This window comes from Dendropsophus ebraccatus, chromosome 9, assembly GCF_027789765.1.
Source record: "Dendropsophus ebraccatus isolate aDenEbr1 chromosome 9, aDenEbr1.pat, whole genome shotgun sequence".
NCBI classification, from domain to species: domain Eukaryota; kingdom Metazoa; phylum Chordata; class Amphibia; order Anura; family Hylidae; genus Dendropsophus; species Dendropsophus ebraccatus.
The window spans coordinates 98,337,174-98,360,285 of NC_091462.1; the positions used below are offsets into that span (position 1 = coordinate 98,337,174).

Consider the following 23,112-nt stretch of genomic DNA (forward strand, 5'->3'; position numbering starts at 1 on the left):
TGGCTACTATATGAGACTATTGGGGAGGGCTGGCTAGTATATGGGACACTTGGGGGGGCTAGCTACTATTTGGGTACTATTGGGTGGGTTGGCTAATTAGTGGGAAAATTTCGGTTGGGTACTACATGGTGGCAATATTGGGGAGTTAGCGATTACATGGACTGGGGATTAATCATATTATAGCAATTTATGATGTAATGTAGTGCACAGCGCTGACAGTGCCAGGACCGCCGCATTTGCGCTTCAATAATTAACAAAATTGGCCCGTAACTTTGTCCAATTTTTTAATTTTGGCCCACTGTGTATTTGAGTTTGACACCCCTGGTCTAATAGGTGTTGCTGCCTATAAAGGTTACTATAATGTTTGGCCATAAAACAATGAGTGATAGATTACACAGATATAAAATCTGGGATGGATGTCCTTATGCTTAGCCTATGATCTTGGAGGAAATCCTCTGCCAGGTTCTAACAATTGCTTGTTTTTCTATTCTTTCCTGAATTTGGCAGCATTTGCTATAGATAGATCACAAACAAGACAAATGCCAGGGCAGGATTCCGCCGAATTAGCTCTTCCGTCCTGTGATGGGACTCCCCAGAGCAACCGTAAACACAACCGTAAATGTGTGGCTGAATGACGACGTGGCCTGCACTCCACTATACTGCAGATCGGGCTCTCATAGGAATCTCTCATCATCTGCTTATTAATAGGGGAAATATCTTCATTACACAGCTGAGCACTCATAGGAGGCAGTTTCCCTTTAATTGAGCGCTTCTGAATTGCCAGGCTCCTAACTTAAATTGTAGAAAGATTAAGCGTGGCCTTTGATAACTCCCTCCCCTCCACCACCGGCTGTTCTCTGGACCGCTACAATAAGACAATTGTTTCACGGTTCCAGGCAGATCTGTGTAAATAGTCGCATTTAACCACTTGCTGCAATGTACACATTGCACTTTTCCAGTTCGTGCAGAGTATATATTGAAAAGGTATGCCGATGTATTGTGTTTAATAGACTGTAGTCAACTAGTGACAACATTCAGCCCTTTCCCAAAGCTATACGTTCCTTTTGAATGACTCAAGTGTGGGCTGTTGAACTTAAGTCCTGCAAAATGAATGTATACATGCAATGTATGAGCTGACAACGGCCTGTGCCCCTACACCGAGCAGACTAAGCTCTATGGAAAGAGGAATACTAACACTTAGTTATTCACACGTTTCCAGGAGGAACAATAGAACTGACAGCTCTTCCTTAATGGCATCATCCGTCAGCAATCCCAAATCTGTAATTGTAGTGAATTTGGGCATCCTGGAACAGCACTATCTATAATGACAGGGCTACGGCCATGGTGCAGGATTTCTGACAGTGCTATTTGATCTTTGCTGTACTGTCAGATGTATTTCCATGCACTGGCCGATCTTCAGTACCGCACTCATGTCATCCCCCTATGGTCTCGTTCTTTGATGTTCAGCAACCTGGAGTCTTAAGTCGAGTTCACAAAACACGTCTCCTACCGTGTGACAGAAGCTGGCGTCTGGCGCTGTCAAATCACTGACCAAAGCTAAACCCACACACACAGAAGAAATCAAATGCACAATTTGCTGTCATTTCCATCTGACCTGCTACTCTGTCCCTTGCCTCTCATCTGTGCGGTAATAGCAGCCACATAGCGGGATCAAAGTCCCAGCACCTGCGCTGCTCTCAGTATGGGTCCTGGAATCAGACGCTATAGAGGAAGTCAGACAGCAAATCCCAACAAACATTGCCGGGCAGCAATAAGGCCATAATATGTCTATATTCCTAATGGAAGGGCAATGGCACGTCAATGGCGATATCAATTTGAGGGCAACTTCAAGTGCGACGTGAAGTCTAAGTGTGAGAGGCTATAATCCGCTGGTGCTGGATTATGTAGCACTATGCCCCAACCTATGGGTCTCCAGCTTTTGTAAAATTACAACTCCCATAATGCCTGAACACTAAGTGTGTCGCATTCAGATTTTGCCATGAATATTTATTTATTTTTAACTAAACTGGTTGACTATCTGAATGTAGGGGAATTTCTGTAACCTTGTCACAAGCTGCAAAAAAAGCTCCACGTGGATTTCTATCCGTTCAGTGAAAACAAACCTACCATGGAAAATAGTTTCCTCTTCTGCACTGAACATGGTTTGTGCCGTCTGCTGAGTAGTCCAAAAACTCTATGACAGGCACAGATAAAGGTCCAAGGGTCGCCCGACAGCCATAATAATCCCTAGTATGAAGTGTGTTCATTGGCAACAACACTGTATCTAGGAACAGATAATAGACTGATAACAGCGAGGAAGGTAAAGGGCAAGACCACTATACCAAACCAATACATTACTTTAAGAAAGCCGTGAAGCCTGTGGCTCTTTTGCAACAGCTAGAGAGCCACAGGTGACCATGGCATGCTGGGAGTTGCAGTCTTGCAATAGCTAGAGAGCCACATGTTAGGGAACAGTCTTAGGCTGTTTTTATTATTTCCCACATTGGTATATTTTGGGGGCCTAGGAGGAAAAGTGTGTCTCCCCCATGCAACTCCCCATACAATTGTTAAGGAACATCTGAAATTGTACCCCTCCTTGTACATTTGGACATGGCCAGACACTGCAGACTGTCAAAGACGTAGAACGAATCGCTTCGGTGATCGTCTGTGGAGATGTGTTAATAGACAAGTATATTACAATCCAGCTGATCTGCCACTTCAATCCCAGCATCTCTTCAGCATTCTGGGTGTATGAATGTACTCTAAAGCTGGCATGGAAAATACCAACATCAGTGTCCGCTTGGCAAGAAGCCTGGTGTTTTCCAGAGTCTTGACATTTGTGCACATGCATGAGTACATTGCTGCTATGAAAAGACGTTCGGAGGCCGCCACCGAGTCTTTTCTCAACCTGGCCATAAGCAAGTGACAAACACTAGGCGACAACCCACAGAACCTTCAATCACAGGTATTGTCAATCAGTTCTCAAACTCCTAAAACTGGCTAGTTACACAGTGAGATGTGCGTTACCCCAATACTCCCTTATACAAGGTAACAAGTAAGATCTCCACCTGAGGCCCCTTTGGTTGTCACCCATCTGTCCTGAAACTAACAACCAAGAAGCTTTTAGTTCAACATGGATGAGCCTATAGATACCACGGGCCTACATGGTGGGAGAGTTAAAGGGGTTCTCTCTGATCAGAAAAGCATGTCTGCTTTTTCAAAAATTCATATCACATCTGTGCACAGGTCGTGTGCTTTTACAGCCCAGCCTAAGGGCACCATTTTACAGAAAGATCATGTGAAAAATCGTTATATCGTTCAAATTTAAGCAATAATCTTTGCATGGGTATGCAGGCAAAAATCAAATGACTAACGAAAATTGATTCATGTGTTATTGATCGCATGTGAGCGTCTGACCATAAATCGTTCCATGGTAACTGCCCGTGATTACGATTGTTTGTATACTAGAGTGTACAAACAATCGTAATAAGGATCATTTGTCAGAGAAAATGAAACATCGCTTTGTCTAATAGGACCCTTACTCTCTTCGATTTAACTGAGCTATAAGAGAAACAGATCGCTGATCTCAGGGAGACCAGCCAAACGATAACACTGCCGGCTGCTAGTGCAAGCGCTCAATGCAGTGAAATCCTAAGTGCATTGCCCCCTGGGAAACATGAGTATGCAAAAGAAGAGCCCGTGGAGCCTCAGTCCTGTTTTGAGACTCTTCAATGAGGCTCCACGGGCTCTTCTTTTGCATATTTAACTGAGCTACAATACCAGACACAACCCATAGAGATGTGTGGCGCTGTTTGTGCAAGACAACAGCGATGTTTTTCTTTTGTTTTTTTCCATCCTGGATGAGAATCATCGGATGATAGGATATAATCGCACATAGCAGATTTGTTATATGGACTTCTGCAAGCCCCATGCTAATGAAATGGACAATCGCAGTAAAGTATATAGTAATTGGGAAGGAAACAGCAACAAATGTGTGTTTAAATATAACCATAAAGAGCACGTCACAGCTCTCCTGAGGCATCCCTTTTAGTTAGTATCCCCCCATGGAGCAGCTTTTCTTAGAACATTGTCCTGTTCCTTTGTTTTCCCTCCTGGAAATTAATGATTTAAGCAGATTTCACAGCAGCATATTACATGCCCATCTATTATGGACACAAGCCCTGGCCCGACCGTGTTTCTGAACAAACAGCTGTCAGATGTGGTCATCAGGCCGTGATACGGATGCAAAAATGCCCATTCACCATGCTTGTGTGATAACTGGGCTATATACCATTTATAAGCCGAATCTTGCCTTCACATAGTTCGATACTGTCAGCATTGAATAAAGAGTCTCAGTTATCAGTTCATTCATACAGTACCAGGAGGTATAAGTGAGTAGTTTCTGCGGTTAAACATGCATGTCAATAGGAAGGTGAGAGCACTTAGTCAAACTATTACTCGACTGACAGCAACTAAATGTGCATGGCAAGCCCAAGAAAAGGAGCGCCAGAATTATTCTGTAGGGAATCGGACATATCAGAAGAGCTGACACATCCTCATCCATTCATATAAAGAGTTAAGCGCAGATGAACCTAACCAAAAAAAAAAGCTGCTACACACCAACACAAAACATGCAGCGGTATAAAAAGAACACTAAATGCTGACTATGGTAGAAAGCGCAGCTCCGACATGTCAGGCGCTTGACTGTATAACCTTTGTCTGCTCTATCCGGGGATAAAAGTTTGGGATCAAATGCACTGTAGAAATCAGCCATGGACAACCGTTGAGAGGCTTCAGTACTGCAAGGACTGAGGATGGGCAGACGTCACTGCAGCAGCGCAGGCTCTGCCATAGGGCCCTATTAGGGTACCTGCACACTACAGAAAAGAGGCAGAATTTCTAAAGGTTTCCGCATCAAAATGCACACGGAATCCGCTCGAAATGACACCCATAAAATATGAACATTGGTCCTTTCCATAGGTTTTATTTGGCTTTCCCCTCATTCGTGCACACAGCAGAATTTTTTTAAATAAAATTCCATCGCATCTTCGCATTCCGTCAGACGAGTTGACAAGTATTTGGGTGTATTTCTCTAGAGTAATTCAATAGATGTCAATGGGGCTTGAATTCTGCCAGAGTTCAATAGGCAAGGAATTTCAAGTAGAAAACTTTCCTCTTCAATTCCTCGCCTATTCCTCAGTGTGCACATGCCCTTAGGGAATGTGCACACTATGAAATCCTGGCGGATCCACCTGCCATGGATTCCGCAGCTGTGTGCTTCTCCACCTGTGCCATAGACTCCATTCTATTGTCAGGCAGATTCCGCTGTCGGCCCCGACATCGGAAACGATAGATATCTATAAATACACAACCCTTGCGGCCTAATAACCGAGCCGTGTAATAGACTCAGTAAACGAGCGCCGATTTAGCAGATTGTCGCTCGGTTACTATAGTGATCGGACAGTGTAATACAGGGAGAAATAGCGAAAATGAAGTCAGTAAAAACCTCCTCTGACACCACCACCAGGGAAACTAAATGTAATCACTGTAGGGGTGTACACATATTAAAATTTTACTTTTAAATAAAATAATTAAAAATAATCCCCATAACAATAATTAGAATAAAATAAAGCAAGAAGTCGCCGTAGGCGCCACTACACTACAGGGGACAAACATAAAACAGAGAGGCGTCAGCCTTAGGAGATACCAAGAGTACATCTACATCAGACTGGGTGAGAAAGATGGGTCTAATATCCCTCGCTCAGGGACTACTATGCCTAGTTGGCAGCAGCTTCTGTGGAACAATCTGCTGTTTGACAGGGGTGCAAGGGGTAGGACTTTGAGCAATCAGGTGCGTCAGACCATTCTACCAATCATCTATGGTGGGTTTTAAGACCTCCATGCACATTAGAAAATAACTGGCTGAAGCTGGTGACTGCCTTGTATTGTGTATGGAAGCCTCCCAACACCCCTGACAGATTATGTTGAGGAAGAGAATTGGATTTTAACTGCTTGATTCTTTTGTTCTCAAAGAGATAAGCCACTGCTAGAGGAGTCTGGCAGCGGTGTACCTCTTCTCCTATCATTCAGGACACAAAAGCATGGCTGAGCTGAACATTACGGTGTATAGAAGGTATAGGCGAGGCAGCTGTGGGTCAAACAATCCTGTGTATATCCAGCCATATGGAGTGGATTAACCTCGCTCTGTTGACAATGCAGGAATCAGAAAATCGGCATCGGTGACAATGGGGCCCTTACTATTTTACAGCGCTCTGGATACCAAGTTATTTTCACTTGCGATATCAATGCCTTCACTTTCTGCAGAAAAACAAACAGCTCTGACCTTGAAGCTTATCTCTGTGATACTACTAATAGGGACAAGATTGCAGAAGAAACTACACTGGATTACAGTACATTACCACCTGTATACTGTAGATCAGCGTTCTACAACCTTTGCAAAACTACAACTCTCAGCATTCCCTATGGAGAGGGGAGATTAGTCGCCAGTAGAGAACAAAGAATTACACAGTGGGACCTGTGTGAAAGCCGCTATTCAGAAATAAGAGCTGACTTCAGAGGAGATAGCCTGGTGATGTAGCTGTAAATTAAAGGACAAGTGCCATGAAAAACTTTTTCCCAGTAATTGAAGCACATTACAAAGTTATATAACTCTGTAATATGCTTCAATCACCTATCTGCCTCCCTTCCCTGTCTTTCCCCCCCCTCCTCCCCCCACCAGGATGTGTCCTAACTCACACAGACCTAATGACTGTCACTGTCCTCACCTTCACCAGGCAGCTCCTTCTTGTGAGGATGAGTCATCAGCAGGAGGGCTGGTCTAGGTCCTGTTACACCAGCCCCCCTCCCCAGTCCAAGTGATGGCTTGCAGTTGTTCAGCCAATGGGAGCTGAGCAAGCTGAGTCACCTGACAAGGGAGGGGAGGGGGGGGGGGGGGCTGCTGTAACAAGAGAAGGAGCTGAGAGAAGAGCTTGGTGACCATGAGGACAGTAATTAGGTCTGTGTGAGTTAGGACACTTCCTGGTGGGGGGTGGAGGGGGGAAAAGACAGGGAAGGGAGGCAGATAGGTGATTGAAGCACATTACAGAGTTATATAACTTTGTAATGTGCTTCAATTACTGGGAAAAAGTTTTTCATGGCACTTGTCCTTTAACTCTTTGTTGTCCTGTTTTGGTGCCTCCTCTCACTCAACCCCTCTCCTCTCCTTAAGAGAACCATGAAGCCAGGGGGGAGAGCGTGAAACTGCTTTTTCATGATAAAAATGCATTTTTCGCCTAATAAACCCAGTTATAAAGTTTCTTAAAATCACCTGTACTATTGGTTTCTGAAAAAAAAAAAAAAAAAAAAAAAAAATTTAAAACGACAGTGACTATTATAGATGGCTGTAAGGGCAACAGCTGGAGATACTACTCTATACCCATGCCTTCCTATAGGCATTGCCTATGCCATTCCATTTGCAAATGTTGCACTTATTTGTGTAAGACACAAGGTTTCCGCTTCACCCGAGACCATGAATAAATAATCTTGTAAGCATGCTTCTCTATATCGGATCAACTTTCACTTTCCTTTTTTCTTTGCAGCCTTTAATATTTTATGCTGGTGTCTGTGGCTGCTGGGGTGGAAATTGATGAACAGGTGAAGAACGCCCCTCTCATCTCCACGTCTTTGCAGATAGGGAAAGTGGGAGGGGTGCAGGAGAGTCCATAAATATGCGAATACACTTCAACAGCAATACCGCAGAGTATACACCAAACAGACCAAATCTCACGAGTACGGAGGACCATAAGCTGTAGATACACACACACAGAGCACAAAATGGGACTTTATCTGCATCAACCACAAGGAAACATCCAAGCTGGGATACGAGGTGGCTGCTCCAAACCTCATGGTAAACCGAGCATAGCTATACCCAACACAGTCACTTATTTGTCTTGTTGCAGCAGAGTATCTATCCCATGCATGTGAATTCTGAAAGCCCCATTTCTATATATGTAACCGTTGCTTACATTTCTGCTGTGTGTAAACATGCACCTATACGCAGCTGCCCCCTGGATGTACGTGGCTTTATCAGCACCTGTCAGGAACACGCTGGAAGCTGCTCTGCTACCTGAACCTGCACTCACGAGCCTGTTACACATTAACCTAGGAAGTTGACATTGAACACAGATTTGTCATAAAAACATCACTAAGTCCATGGTGATCGAAGTGTCATACAGCATCACAGCAGAAGAGGAGGGGGATATGGGATAGGCATTAAAGATCAACTATTTACCAGCTGCAAGACCTCCACTCAGCCTGAAATTGTAGCTCAGTTCCCCTCAAGTGAATAGCACTGAGCTGCAATACCACCAACGACCCGAGGACAGGTGTGGCGCTATTTTTGCAAGAAAGTAAACAACCAATGCCCTCACTGTTGTAGTGGTCCCGCTGGTGTTATGATGACATCACACATCCACATGACTGCTGCAGCCATTCACTGGTCTTAGCATTGATGCTAGCATGTACGGTGTAAGATCAAGACCAGTGATTGGCTGCAGGAGTCACATGGGTACAAATGATGACACAGCTATATTTTTTATGCTGGCCAAGCAGGTAACATTGCTGATTCAGCCAACATCTCTCCGTGCTTGGCCCATCCAAGAGTGCATGTACTCAGAAAGGTGGAAAAGACTTATGGAGGTGGCTTATCTCCCCCAGAACAAAAGAATTAGATGTTTGAAGTTCACTGTGCCTAATCCTTCGCTCTTCTGATCTGATGCCAAGGGAGAGCTGGGAGACCCCCATATACATTAGATCAGGGATGGGGAAGGTTCCCTGCATTAGATGGTCAGCGGTCACGCTGATATCAGCAGGTTATGTGACTCACAGCTACTGTGTATGATCAGCTTTATGCATCTGGACATAAAGGGCGTTTCTTTTTTTTTTTCCTTATCACCCAGGACAGCCTCAAGAAAGTTAACCAACATTAAACTAAATAAAGAAAGAGGGCTTCTTAAGACAGCCATAAGATGGTAATATAGTGATGTCCCTAAATAACCAGAGCTTTGTGGACGATACATTACACACAGACTCCATTAACTTCACTGAGTGCTCTGTAATGCACTGTACCCTCCCTGCAGAGCGATACCCCACTGATCTGCTAGCCGCGGGGGCCACTCGATAGTGGACGGCCTCTCAGAGGAAAGTCCACCTGCTGCTTTCTATTGGCAGTCAACACTACGAGAAAGAGCAATGCCACTCCTGGGGAACAATGGCGGTGATGTGGTCCTCCTACGATCAAAATGCCGGGGATGGATCAGTAGAGGTAATTACTGGATGGTATAAGCCCACGTTACCATGAGCACAAAGCTACAGGCTTATTTACCGCTGAGACATGTAACTAATCCAGGGGCTGTGCTCCGACCGGACAGGGCAGCGCTCCTTCCATGCTGCAGACATATGCAGGATACATATACAGCTGGGTGACAACTACTGACGCTTTCACGTAGGATGTTACACAGCTGAACCTATACAGTGATAACCTCCAAGTCTATACATCACTGCATTGCACAACTAGGTTAGATACACCATACAGCAGTCTATATGAAATTGGAATTGAAGGATAGACTAGATGGTGGATGTGCTGGATGTCCTTCATAGCTGCTAACTTCTAGAGTGGAACATATATGAGGTACATGACTCTGCCGGTGCCATAAAGGAGATCAGGGAAAAGCTGGGTAGGTGGAGATTGCCAATAAGCCTGCCAGAACTACAACTCCCATCATGCACTGACTGCCCTTGTCTGCTGCAAAACTTGTAAGACTACAGCATGCTGAGAGTTTATTTCCCACAGGCGGAGACCACTCGTCTCTATGTTAACTATGTTAACCATGACAAGTTTGTAACCCAGACAACAAAGACTTATATTCACACACTGATACAGAAACCCATTGACTGTAACATTTCACTGGATATGGCTCATTCCAGCACACAGCTGGTTAACACCACAGGACAGGACGATAACAACTCACACAGCGGCCGTCACCACACACAACAATGACTCACGGCCTGAGAATGAGCGTCACGCCTATTCTGCCGCTGACATTTTCGGATGATCCAGATACCATGACATACATATACATGGGGCAGGAGACACTTACCTCCTCAGACTGCCTTCAATGTCTTTGGTAGCTGCAGCTTCCAATTCTCTGTAATTAAAATCTATATTAGTCCCAGGACGGCAAGGTATGGCAGACAACAAACACCAGACGGGCACATACACACTGAGCAGATATACACCCTATAGCAGCGTCCTGTCCTGCAGTACCATTACAAGGTATATAGCAATCTGCAGACTCATAAGCCTCAGCCTGTGCTGTCTACACCCAGGAACATAGATACAACGGGTGGTATACGGAAGATACAAGCCTGTCTAGAAATGGAGATAAATAGCAATATAGGGGTACACCTAAGTATATATACAGATACAGCAGAGAGGAGACCACCCAAAAGTGGTCTTCTATAGGGGATGTCAAAGAAAATGACCAGTATGCACAACGCACGCCGGACTGGAGATACCAGACAGGAAACAGTTTTAATATAAAAGACTTCACTATATGTATATACCTCTCTCTCTATACATAGCACATACAGAGAGAGAGACTAAAATATGGGGTAAAATGCCTATAAATCCACTACCATACAATTACACAGATCATTGCCCCCCTATAGCTTCTGTGTGTGTATATATATATATATATATAAATCCAAGAATTTTGCGGCACATCCGTATAGTGAAAAAAAGTTGTGGTATTTATTGGTACATCAAAAAGCAAGTGCAACGTTTCAGTCTCATCTCGAGACCTTTCTCTCGCTTGAGAAAGGTCTCGAGATGAGACTGAAACGTTGCACTTGCTTTTTGATGTACCAATAAATACCACAACTTTTTTTCACTATACGGATGTGCCGCAAAATTCTTGGATTTATTTAGTGGAGATTTTTATCCAATCTCCGTTGCTTGGCACTCCAGCACTGGAACTGGGAGTGCGCTCTATTGTGGACAATATATATATATATATACTGACATGCAAATACGTGTATCTGTAAATGTGCATATATATATATATATATATATATATATATATATATATATACATACACACACAAACAATAAAATGCGTATTGGGCATATAGGTGCACATTATATATATATATTATATACACACATACATATACCTATATATAGTATATTCCATGTAATATATACACAATATGAAGATGTATGTGAGGATATATGCATGTAACGAACAGATATACATCAGGGCATGGGTAACTGTGCATATATATATATATACATATATATATATATATATTATATATAAAAATACATATTTTTTATATATATACACATATACAGATATATACGGCTGTGTGTTGGCACACAGGTGCTATATACACAATGTATGTAAAATATATACAAAAGTGAGTCTACGTCTAGACTGATGATGCAAGATATATGTACACGTGAAGGTATACACCAGCGCAGTTATATAAGATGTAAGTGCATACACGTCTATGTGTGTATACATCAGCATAGATATATAAATATAGATACATATATGCATATACCTCTACACATGTATATAATATAAAAGTGTATGTCAGAGTATACACATCAGTACACATAAGATGCAAGTGTATATTTGTATGTGTCAGGGTATATAGATCACATAGATGAGATGTAGGTGTAGATGTAGGACATATACCGCCTGTCCCTGTGTGAGAATGAATATATATATATATATATATATATATATATATATATATATATATGCACACCTGTGTATCTGGGTGAGCTATGGGAGCATGCATCTATCATTGAACACATACAGCGCTATGTATAAGTAATTGAGCATATAGTAAGGCGCGTATACGTATGAGGGTATACAGATGCCGGGGTTTCTATACAGGTCGTGTATGTCTGCGTGCACGTCGCTGTCTCTCTATGGCGCCCGTACACACTGGTATATAGATAGAGACGCGGCTCGCGCCGTGCACTTTGCGCTCGGTCGGGCGTCGCTCTCGGGTTTTCCCGGGTGACGGGATGAACAGAATTCGGGTCCACGGTCGCTCTTACCTCATGTATATAAAGTGCACTGCGGGACATAGAGCTGCGGCCTGGAGCGCCCCTCAGTCTGACAGAGGCTGTACTGCAAACACGGTCACCACAGCCGCCGGCGCCATTTCCTCCACAAAAATCTCTAACCGGAAGAGGAGGCCTGAGCCGCGCGGGCACTTCCGCTCCGCGGTCGCCTACCACTTTCCAAAATGGCCGCCCTAGCAACCGCCGCTTAGCAACCGGATCTGCACGGAGAACTAGGCGGCGCAGGGACTGGAAGGTAAACGGGGGAGGTGATGCAGACATTTCAGAAGATGCTGCTCAAGATGAAGAAAAGCATTGTGTTCTGCTGGGTTAGCTGCTGCAGTGCACTGTATATGAGGGCGCATTATAGCCTGCTCTATAGCTGTGTGCATATATCTGTCCCTGGAACCCACACCATATACAGTGCCAGAAAGAGAGCATCCCCCATATACAGTGCCTGAAAGAGAGCACCCCTATATACAGTGCCAGAAAGAGAGCATCCCCCCATATACAGTGCCAGAAAGAGAGCACCCCCATATACAGTACCAGAAAGAGAGCATCCCCCATATACAGTACCAGAAAGAGAGCATCCCCCATATACAGTGCCAGAAAGAGAGCATCCCCCATATACAGTACCAGAAAGAGAGCATCCCCCATATACAGTGCCTGAAAGAGAGCATCCCCCCATATACAGTGCCAGAAAGAGAGCATCCCCATATACAGTGCCAGAAAGAGAGCATCCCCCATATACAGTACCAGAAAGAGAGCATCCCCCATATACAGTGCCTGAAAGAGAGCATCCCCCATATACAGTGCCAGAAAGAGAGCACCCCCCATATACAGTGCCTGAAAGAGAGCATCCCCCATATACAGTACCAGAAAGAGAGCATCCCCCATATACAGTGCCAGAAAGAGAGCACCCCTATATACAGTGCCAGAAAGAGAGCATCCCCCATATACAGTGCCTGAAAGAGAGCATCCCCCATATACAGTGCCTGAAAGAGAGCATCCCCCATATACAGTGCCAGAAAGAGAGCATCCCCATATACAGTGCCTGAAAGAGAGCATCCCCCATATACAGTGCCAGAAAGAGAGCATCCCCCATATACAGTGCCAGAAAGAGAGCACCCCCATATACACTGCCTGAAAGAGAGCATCCCCCATATACACTGCCAGAAAGAGAGCATCCCCCATATACAGTGCCTGAAAGAGAGCACCCCCATATACAGTGCCTGAAAGAGAGCACCCCCATATACAGTGCCTGAAAGAGAGCACCCCTATATACAGTGCCAGAAAGAGAGCATCCCCCATATACAGTGCCTGAAAGAGAGCATCCCCCATATACAGTGCCTGAAAGAGAGCACCCCCCATATACAGTGCCAGAAAGAGAGCACCCCCCATATACAGTGCCTGAAAGAGAACATCCCCATATACAGTGCCAGAAAGAGAGCATCCCCCATATACAGTGCCTGAAAGAGAGCATCCCCCATATACAGTGCCTGAAAGAGAGCACCCCCCCATATACAGTGCCAGAAAGAGAGCACCCCCCATATACAGTGCCTGAAAGAGAGCATCCCCATATACAGTGCCAGAAAGAGAGCACCCCCCATATACAGTGCCTGAAAGAGAGCATCCCCCATATACAGTGCCTGAAAGAGAGCACCCCCCCATATACAGTGCCAGAAAGAGAGCACCCCCCATATACAGTGCCTGAAAGAGAGCATCCCCATATACAGTGCCAGAAAGAGAGCACCCTGCATATACAGTGCCAGAAAGAGACTCCATCTGCAGTGTGAGACAGAATGTTCCTGTATTCACTGCCAAAAAGAGAGTGCCACCATATACGGTACACTGCCAGAAAGAGAGCTACTCCATATACAGTGCCAGATAGAGAGCGCTGCCCGACACAGAGCACCCCCATATAAAGTGTCAGACAGAGATCACCCCCATATTTAGAGCGTGCCCCTGTATATGATGATAGGTAGAGAGTGCTCCCAAATATATTGGTGGCAGAATAATAGTACCAATATATACAGTGCCAGACAGCAAATGCCCACATATATGATGTCAGATACAGAGTGCCCCTTATGCAATACCACTATATACAGTGCCAAACAGAGAATACCCCCCATATGTAGTGCCAGACAGAGAACATCTCCACATACAGTGCCACAGTGTCCCCATATACAGTGTCAGACAGTACCCCCATATACATTGCCTGAGTGGCCCCAAATACAGTGCCAGACAGGGGGCACCCCATTATACAGTGCAAGTGAGACTAAGATCAGCAGCAGATGTAGTCACCCAGCTTTCCTGCTCAGTTCCTGCACATCTGGGTAGTTTGTCCTTTAAGACTCTGGAATATTAGAGTTTTATGGCGTCCATATAGGTTGTCACCCTGCTTTTCCATGAGCAGATATAGGGGTAGATTTGTTATCATCTTGCTTGAAGACAACCTGTCTGCCGCCACGACCTGTCTGTTTTAGAAAGTAATTTGATTCCCTATAAAAAAAAAAAGTAATCCTGAAGCCTTTGCATCGGGTCGTTCCTATTTTATTCATTCTGGAAATTTATTAGTAAATCAACAATCGGGGCGTTTTCCTACACACTGACAAGATTGTTCCCTTTGTTGTTGTAAGCAACCAATCAACGCCCCTTTAAATCTCTTTAAATCTTTTGGGGCTGGGTTCACACTACGTATATTTCAGTCAGTATTGTGGTCCTCATATTGCAACCAAAACCAGGAGTGGATTAAAAATACAGAAAGGATCTGTTCACACAATGGTGAAATTGAGTGGATGGCCGCCATTTAATGGCAAATATTTGCTGTTATTTTAAAACAACGGCTGTTATATTGAAATAATGGCCGTTATTTACCGTTATATGGCAGCCATCCACTCAATTTCACCATTGTGTGGACAGATCCTTTCTGTGTTTTTAATCCACTCCTGGTTTTGGTTGCAATATGAGGACCACATGGGGTCTAACATGGCCGTTTTACACTCCAAAATACACCGCGTGTGAACGTTGATCTCCATCATAGCACATGTCTATAATAGACAGGCAGGGGAGACCCCGGGTGTCTTAAGCCTCTTAGGTCAATAGAAGCAGTCGAGCAAACTTGAAGGAGACAAGGGCTCTTTTGTGGCTCCACATGACAGGCGTGGAAGGTAAGTGAGCCCGTACAGTGTACGCAGGCCAGGCGCCAGCTCCTGACACTCAGCACTAATGATTCCTCTTGGCAGCTCACTGGTTACTTGTGGAACAGCAAGTCATTAATATTTCAATACAAATGATCACAGTGTGAGCATCTAAACGTTCTACAGAGAGGAATCATTACGGCTTCCTATTAGCGAGGACCTCGGGAAACGGCGAGATAATATTTTAGAGAATTATACACAGCGTGTTCTGTGTAAACACAAATACGGCGTTCATTTCAAGTTATGCAAATACATCTCCGCTTTTTTTTCCAGGCTGCTGGTCGCTCGTGCGAAGAATACCTCGCCGGATGAGGAGCAGAGAGGCGATGATTTATCTGCTTTGTATGCAAGCTCTCTCCAGCTGGTGCAGAACTACAACTCCCATCGTTACCAAACAGCCAGGTTTTCTTCTTTGTATGCAAGCTACTGCAAAACTACAACTCCCACAATGCCTTGACAGTCATAGACTGTATAAAGAGCAGAGAGGCACAGATTTATCACCTTTATATATAAGTGATTTCAACCCCCTGGCTCTCCAGCTGTTGCAAACTACAACTCCCAGCATGCCTTGGCAGTGACAGACAGTATAAAGAGAAGAGAGGCATACATTAATCTCTTTTGTATGTAAGTGGTTTCCAACTCCCTGATTCTCCAGCTGTTGCAGACTACAACTCCCAGTATGCCCTGAGAGCCACTAAATCAGGAGGATCATAGGCTGCATAAAGAGTGAGAGTTGTAAGCTTATCTTTATGTGCAAGTGATAGCCAAACTGTGGCTCTCAAGCTGTTAAAGAACTACAACGCCTTAGAGTTGTAGTTTTGAAACAGTTGACAAGCAATACTTACTGATGGCATACGACTCTCTTGAGGTCTGGTCAAATACTACTTGAGGGGTGCTGGGTCAAAGGATATACAGTACATAGAAAGTGGTGGATCTATTAGAGTCTTCTCAACCTGTGGCTTTTCAGTTGTTGCAAAACTACAACTCCCAGCATACCTTGACAGCCTTTGGTTGTGGATAATGTACTTTTATGGGGAAGTTCTGTGAGGTAGTGGTCATATGTCATACATGTGTTAAAGCTGTGGTTCCTACCACATAGTTAACATTAATATAACACTGACCACAGCTAGGGTAGGGGGTGCCGGGTGTCTTAAAGTTCAGTGAAGAACCTAGGAGGGGCAGACGAATGTGATAGAGGCATGATATCAGAAGTCACCATCCTGAGACCCTGACCACCAGTCCCTGCATCTTTGTACACTATGATCCTTGTACTCCACCCTTCTAATATGCTCACTGTCTTAGCCATAGTAGTAAGTAGGAGTCCAGTTCAATATAGAGGATCCCTAGGTCCAATCTGATCCGGGCCTCCCTTTATTATCAGCCATAGCAGCTGCCTAGGTTGTGTGTATAGTATCTACATCCGACTCTTCAGAGAATACAGAAGAACAGTAGTCACTAAAACAATAATTGTGGTAGATTTTACATCACACACCAGATTCATTGAGGTCTGGGGGGGGTCTCTGGAAGCAACAATTGACAGAATAGCTGACACTTATGACTGCCTGCTGACAGATACCATCCTATTCATTGGCGTTCAAGGAATGCCTATAGACTGGTGTCCCCTATCCAGTGAGAGTTGTACAATTGCAGCAGCTGGCAAGTTGTTGGGGAACTCTAGTCTACAGCCCGATGGGAATGTAGTTTCGCATCAGCTGGACAGCAGCAAGTTGGGGAACACTACCCTAAAGCACAATGGGAGTTGTAGTTTTTTAACTGTTGGTGAGCCACAGATTAGGGAACACTGCCCTAGAAATCAATGGGAGTTGTAGTTTTGCACGGGCTGGAGAGCCACAGATTAGGGAAACGACTCTTGAACTCATTGGGAGCTGTAGTTTTGCAACAGCTGGTAGGCCAGAGCTTGGGGCAAACTATCCTAGAGCATGATGGGACTTGTAGTTTTGCAGCAGCTGGAGAGCCACAGAATGGGGAACACTGACATAGAGTGCTTAAACTTTCTGCCTAATGTCCTGCCTGGGATCACAGTAAACATAAAATCTCTTATAAATCTTTAATTGTTTCATAGCCATGGGCCAGATCCCTTAACCCCTTGCAGTCCACAGTTATCACTTCATTCGCCACACCAAAGCTTCTACAAATATTGTCCTTTTTGTGAGCACGAAGCTTTCACTGACCATGAAATGCCTCTATGAAATGCTTTCATAGCAGATTAACATTGAGGTTGTGCGGGAGGATGAAGCCTGGTGAGGCTACAAGGCGGAGGGGGGAGAGCGTGGTTAGGCTTTCTCTTCTAAACCTTATTTGGGAAATCTGCCAGCTGTAAAATGGGATCCCTGTGCCTGGAGCCAAGCCGAGCTCTGTTATTCCCAGCGCTCTGCAATCCTTACATCCAGCTTCCACTTCACCCTGTTTGGAAAATCACTTTTCTTTTTTTTCTTTTTTTTTCCAACATTTGCAACATTTCCAAACAACATTTCCCTCTCAAACAGATCTCTATTAGTATAAGGGTGTATTCATATGTTGCAGTTAGATCAGGGTATTTGCTGTAGTCTCTTGCAATTTGTGTCGGTACGGATCACTGCGGTTTTTCTAAAACCTTGGTAAAATCCACAGTGAATAAAAACATTGGTCACCTGATGATGTATCACCCCAAAACCGATGAGGTATCCTCACTATTAATGGGACATGCCACAGCTGCACTGGGTGTAAATGCTGAAAAGTGCAAGAACGACATACAACAATAAGAAGGCCAATCAGATTAGTGATAACCTGACATAGAGGTCATGTCACCGGTGGAGAAATGTTTCACCATATTTTCGCCCTGAGTGGAGTAAAGCTACATTCACATGTTCAGTATTTTTTCAGGACCATATTTAATTTCAAACATCCGCAATCTGCAAAAAATCATATTGTATCCGTAATCCGTATTTTTGCGGATCAGCAAAGAAGGGAAAGGTGATAAATAAATAATCGGGAATGGTTTAAAATGATTACTCAGCCGTATCTTTTATGGATTTGCAGATGTTAAGGATGTTTCATTCATAAAAATTGCGGATCTGCAAATATTATGGACGGTCCCATTGGCTTCTATGGGACAATCTGTGCTGCAATTACAGTCCGTTTTAGAGGTTGTCAGTAATATTTGCGCATTATGGATCCATAAAACTAAGTACAATGTCAACAGCCCAATTGAAATCAATGGACTTTTATTTTGGCTCTACAGTTACGGACAAAACTATAGAACGTGTGAATGTAGCTTTACACAGTAAACAGATTTACTCAATGTTAGTACATGAGAACAGGAAAAGGCAGACCACAAGAGAACGAGTTTTGCAACTGCACCTCTTGCCTCTTGATTGCATAAAACCACAGCGAAAACCTCATCACCAATAGAGAAGAGACATGTCACAACTCTGTGCAGCTTATCATGTAGGTACAGTAAGGGCCCTATTCCACCGGACGATTATCGTTCAGATTATCGTTAAATCGTTCGAATCTAAACGATAATCGTTCAGTTTAAATGCAGTTAACGATTAACGTCCGAACGAGAAATCGTTGATCGCTTTATAAGACCTGGACCTATTTTTATCGTTGCTCGTTCGCAAAACGTTCGCAAATCGTTCGCATTGAATAATGCCCCTATTCCACGAGTCGTTTGGAGGAGCAAACGAGCGCTATTAGCGCTCGTTTGCTCCTCGTTCCCCGCTCGCTGCCGCCACTATTCAACACGGCTGCAGCGAGCGGGTGAGTGCGGGAGGGGCTGCTCGGAGGATCGCTGATCGTCCGGGCAGCCCATAGGATATAGCAGCATCTGCTGCCGACGCTCCTATTCAACGGAGCGACGGCAGCAGATCGCTGCTATATCAGTCGCTTGTTTTTCAACATGTTGAAAAACAAGCGACTGCAACGATCAGCCGACATGAACGATGTCGGCTGATCGTTGCACTCTATTCCACGGGACGAATATCGTTCGTAGCGGCCGATATCGGCCGAATATGAACGATATTGCTCCTTTAAACGACCCGTGGAATAGGGGCTTAAGACATTGTTCGGTCTTTCGCAATAGATACAAACGCAATAGCGAATAAATAGCGAAGAAAAACGATCGCAATTGCGATCGTAAGTAACGATTATCGTTCCATGGAAATGAGTGAACGTTTTCAGGTCTTTCGCAATAGCGGTCGTTTGAGATCGTTAATCGTTAACGATTATGCAAACGATAATCGTCCGGTGGAATAGGGCCCTAATGCCCCTATTACACGAGTCGTTTGGAGGAGCAAACGAGCGCTATTAGCGCTCGTTTGGTCCTCGTTCCCCGCTCGCTGCCGTCGCTATTCAACGCGGCGTCAGCGAGCGGGTGAGTGCGGGAGGGGCGGTGGGGAGCTGCTGGGGGGGCTGCCCGGGGGATCGCTGATCGTCCGGGCAGCCCATAGGATACAGCAGCGCCTGCTGCCGATGCTCCTATTCAACGGAGCGACGGCAGCAGATCGCTGCTATATCAGTCGCTTGTTTTTCAATATGTTGAAAAACAAGCGACTGCAACGATCAGCCGACATGAACGATGTCGGCTGATCGTTGCACTCTATTCCACGGGCCGAATATCGTTTGTAGCGGCCGATATCGGCCGAATACGAACGATATTGCTCCTTTAAACGACCCGTGGAATAGGGGCTTTAAGCCTTGTGTAGCCCTTGCGACTGAATGGGGCACGAAGGCTCAGCTAACAGCACTGGGGTAAATTGCTACGCCTCTATCATCTGGAACCTCTGATCCTCAATGCCAGGGCACAATTTCTACATCAGCATTATATATCAGCTGTTTTGGTCAGTGTTTTTAGCCAAAAACAGGAGTGGAACCAACGCAGACAAAGTATGTGTCAATATAGACTTAGATTAGAAAACTCTATTATTCCTTTAGGGTACGTTCACACGTACTGAGTTTGCAGCGGATTTCAAGCTGCAGGTTCCTCAGCGAAATCTGCTGCTATACTCTGTACTGTCATATCCTGTGGGTCACTGATGTCCCGCTTAGCCAATCAGTGGCAGCTGCGGGGGAGCGCACCGATTGGCCGAGCGAGACGTCAGTGACCCGAGAATCTGAGAAGCAGATGGGAGTGCAGGCAGGTAATGTATTAGCTTGTAGCCTGGCAGCTGATGGGTTAATAAGGCAATGGCTACATACTCACAGCGGAATAAAAATCTTTTGCGAGAATGCAGAGCCATAGCCAGTGACATTACAGAGTATCGCAGCGGATTTCATCGCGGAACTTGCTGCGTGCAATCCTCTGCAAACTCTTAAGGGGATTATCCGGAAAGCAGAAAAGGTCCTACCTCTTCTTCTCTCTGGCGCTCCACTTCCTTCCTTTAACCACCTCTGGCAATAACTTCCAAAGATGAGAAGGGAGCGGGAGCATGTTGTGGGCAAACCATGCCCGCATGCAATGTCCAATAGCTGCCCAATATTGCTGTGACATCAGTAACATGGGGCATTGCCCGCAACACTCAGATGGAGGAAGTATGGATAACCCCTTAAAGGTGAATCTGTCGGCTGCAATTCAGATTCCAAACTGCTGACACTGTTAGATAGCTGTTGGGTCAAGAAGACACATTCAGATATATGTCTGTGCTTCCATAGCATGGGAAATGCTTTTATTCTCCAGTGCAAAGAGGCGTTTCCAAACTTTTGAAGTTCTGAGGGCTGTAACATCTCCTTGCTCCCCCTCCAATCCCTGGCCCTGCTTGCTGACTGTCAGTCAAACAGGATCAGAGATAATAAAGCAGTGGAGCCTTGTGTGACCGCTGATGTGTGACTTGGGTGCCCTTTCTCGAGATGCAGCAGTACTATACTTGTGTACATGAAACACCAGGGTACCAAATGACATCCCAATGGAAACTGTGATGGGGTACGACTCATCGGTAGTATAAAAGGGCGCTCTTACCGTTGTGTCGCGTTTATTGACATATGTAACACTTTATATACTCTCACCACTTCCAGATCAAACAGAATTAGTGTATAACATCTGCCGCCAAACAAAGCAGTGGTGTGGACCCCCACCGTCCTTTCATCTCCCCTCATCCATATTTATCAGGCAGCAAAGATTCCCAACAAACACCGCAGAAGTAGATAGAAATAAATAAGACGTCGCCTCTTTGCATTTGCCTCCGCTATCAGTACATTGGGGCCCTGGAGGTGAGATTGCAGGCTGGGAATTAGTCTGTCAGCGCTGTCAATGTGTATTCCAGTCAGGCACACAGTCAGTGACAATAGGCTGTGAGCACACAGGAAGCCTCGGCTCAGGGGAGGCAGCGCAGGGACAATCTCCGGCTCTTATTCTTCTTTTATATTACATTTCTCTCCCTGACGGTGTGAGATCCACTATTCTATAGAAGTCTATTGTCTGTAGATGATCTTATGTCAAATCCAATGATGTAGTAAGTGAACCTGCTGTAGTCAAGACAAGTCTATATACGGCTACAGGGCAGTGATCTAGAGCCTGTGGCAGTCAAAGCATGCTGGCAGTTGTAGTTCTGAAAAGCCGCAGGTTGGGAAATACCACCATAGAGCATCTTTTTCTGTCTGCGCGGCAATAACAATACAGATCATGTTCAGTCTCAGGAGACATGTCACAGGATTTATGAATCAATATGTGAGACATGTCCATGTGTAGCATATGCCGTCACCTTACAAGCATCCAGTGGATAAGCTATAAATGTTTGATCAGTAGAGGCGACACCGCTGGGACTCCACCGATCCATATGTCATAAAGTTATTCATCCACAGACTCCCCTAACAAATCCTGAACCAGAAACTAAAACATGGACAAAAGTTGGGCTGCTAAACAAGTTTTTGCACCCTTTTTGTTGTGGTTCATAAGGCAATTTGCAATACTTTTTTAAGTTATTTCTTTTTTTACTGTGGGGTACAAAAAGGGATGTTTTTTCAATTCATAGTTATTGTCTATTCAGCCTCCTTCCCCCAGCTCTGAGCTGTTGCTTTCTGCTGAAGACACAAAAAACTGTGAGTCTTTCTCTCTGTCCTCCCTTCTAAGGTGGCTGATGTAAAAAAGTCCCTATCTGTAACTTTGTATTGCCGGGAGGGATAATCACAGTGAGTTCATCAGCAACTTGACCTCAGATTAACCCTGCCAGCATTACAAAGAAGCTACAAAGTTGCAGATAAAGCCTGCCAGGGACTTGTTTACATCGGCTGTCTTGTAAGGGAGGAGGAGATTTTTGTGTCTTCACATAAGTATGGAATGAATTGTTAGTCTCACCATGGGCAGCAACCCCTTTAAAGGGAATCTATCATTCTATATCATGCTGCAGATAGGGGATAAAATAAATGATAGCTGTGTCTTAGCTGAAAGATTTTTGAACAATAACGACTGTCTGCTGGCCGAATCTCCATGTAATAGGAGCGGTGGAATCAGACTGCCGCTATCTTCTATGTGCCCTTCCCAAGGCCCCCCGCCCTGACCCACTCACTGTCGCCGTGTGTAATAGCGCCGGCAGCTATCGGGAAACAAGGAGCACGCCAGCGCCAATCTTACAGGATGGCGCTCACTTGCTTCTCCAGATCGGCCCGATCTGCAGATCCGCCCAAGCTTTAGCCCCATTCAGTCATTGCAAAATGAACATCAAAGAAGTGACGTCAGAAAAACCTGCAACATAGTTGATAGTGGGAACTATGGCACGGATACCCATTGTTCTATGGTACTACTTCTCACCATGCAGGAGCTGCAGCATAGGACTATAC

General features: G+C 44.8%; 1 protein-coding gene across 5 annotated transcripts in view; it reads right to left on the minus strand.

Annotated features, from left to right (window-relative positions):
• TNRC6A (trinucleotide repeat containing adaptor 6A) overlaps positions 1-23,112 on the minus strand; it is an 89,990-nt gene that overhangs the window by 37,086 nt on the left and 29,792 nt on the right. For 2 of the 5 annotated variants that reach the window (XM_069983980.1, XM_069983978.1), the window contains exons 1-2: positions 12,134-12,302; positions 10,158-10,205 (exon numbers count right to left, since the gene is read on the minus strand). The exons of 1 other annotated variant lie outside the window; for it this stretch is intronic. In XM_069983980.1, the coding sequence (XP_069840081.1) occupies positions 10,158-10,205; positions 12,134-12,138 (53 nt within the window). In that variant the 5' untranslated portion in view covers positions 12,139-12,302. Of the gene's footprint in view, positions 1-10,157; positions 10,206-12,133; positions 12,303-23,112 lie in introns of those variants that run through there. 2 more of the 5 variants (XM_069983979.1, XM_069983981.1) reach the window with 2 other exon arrangements.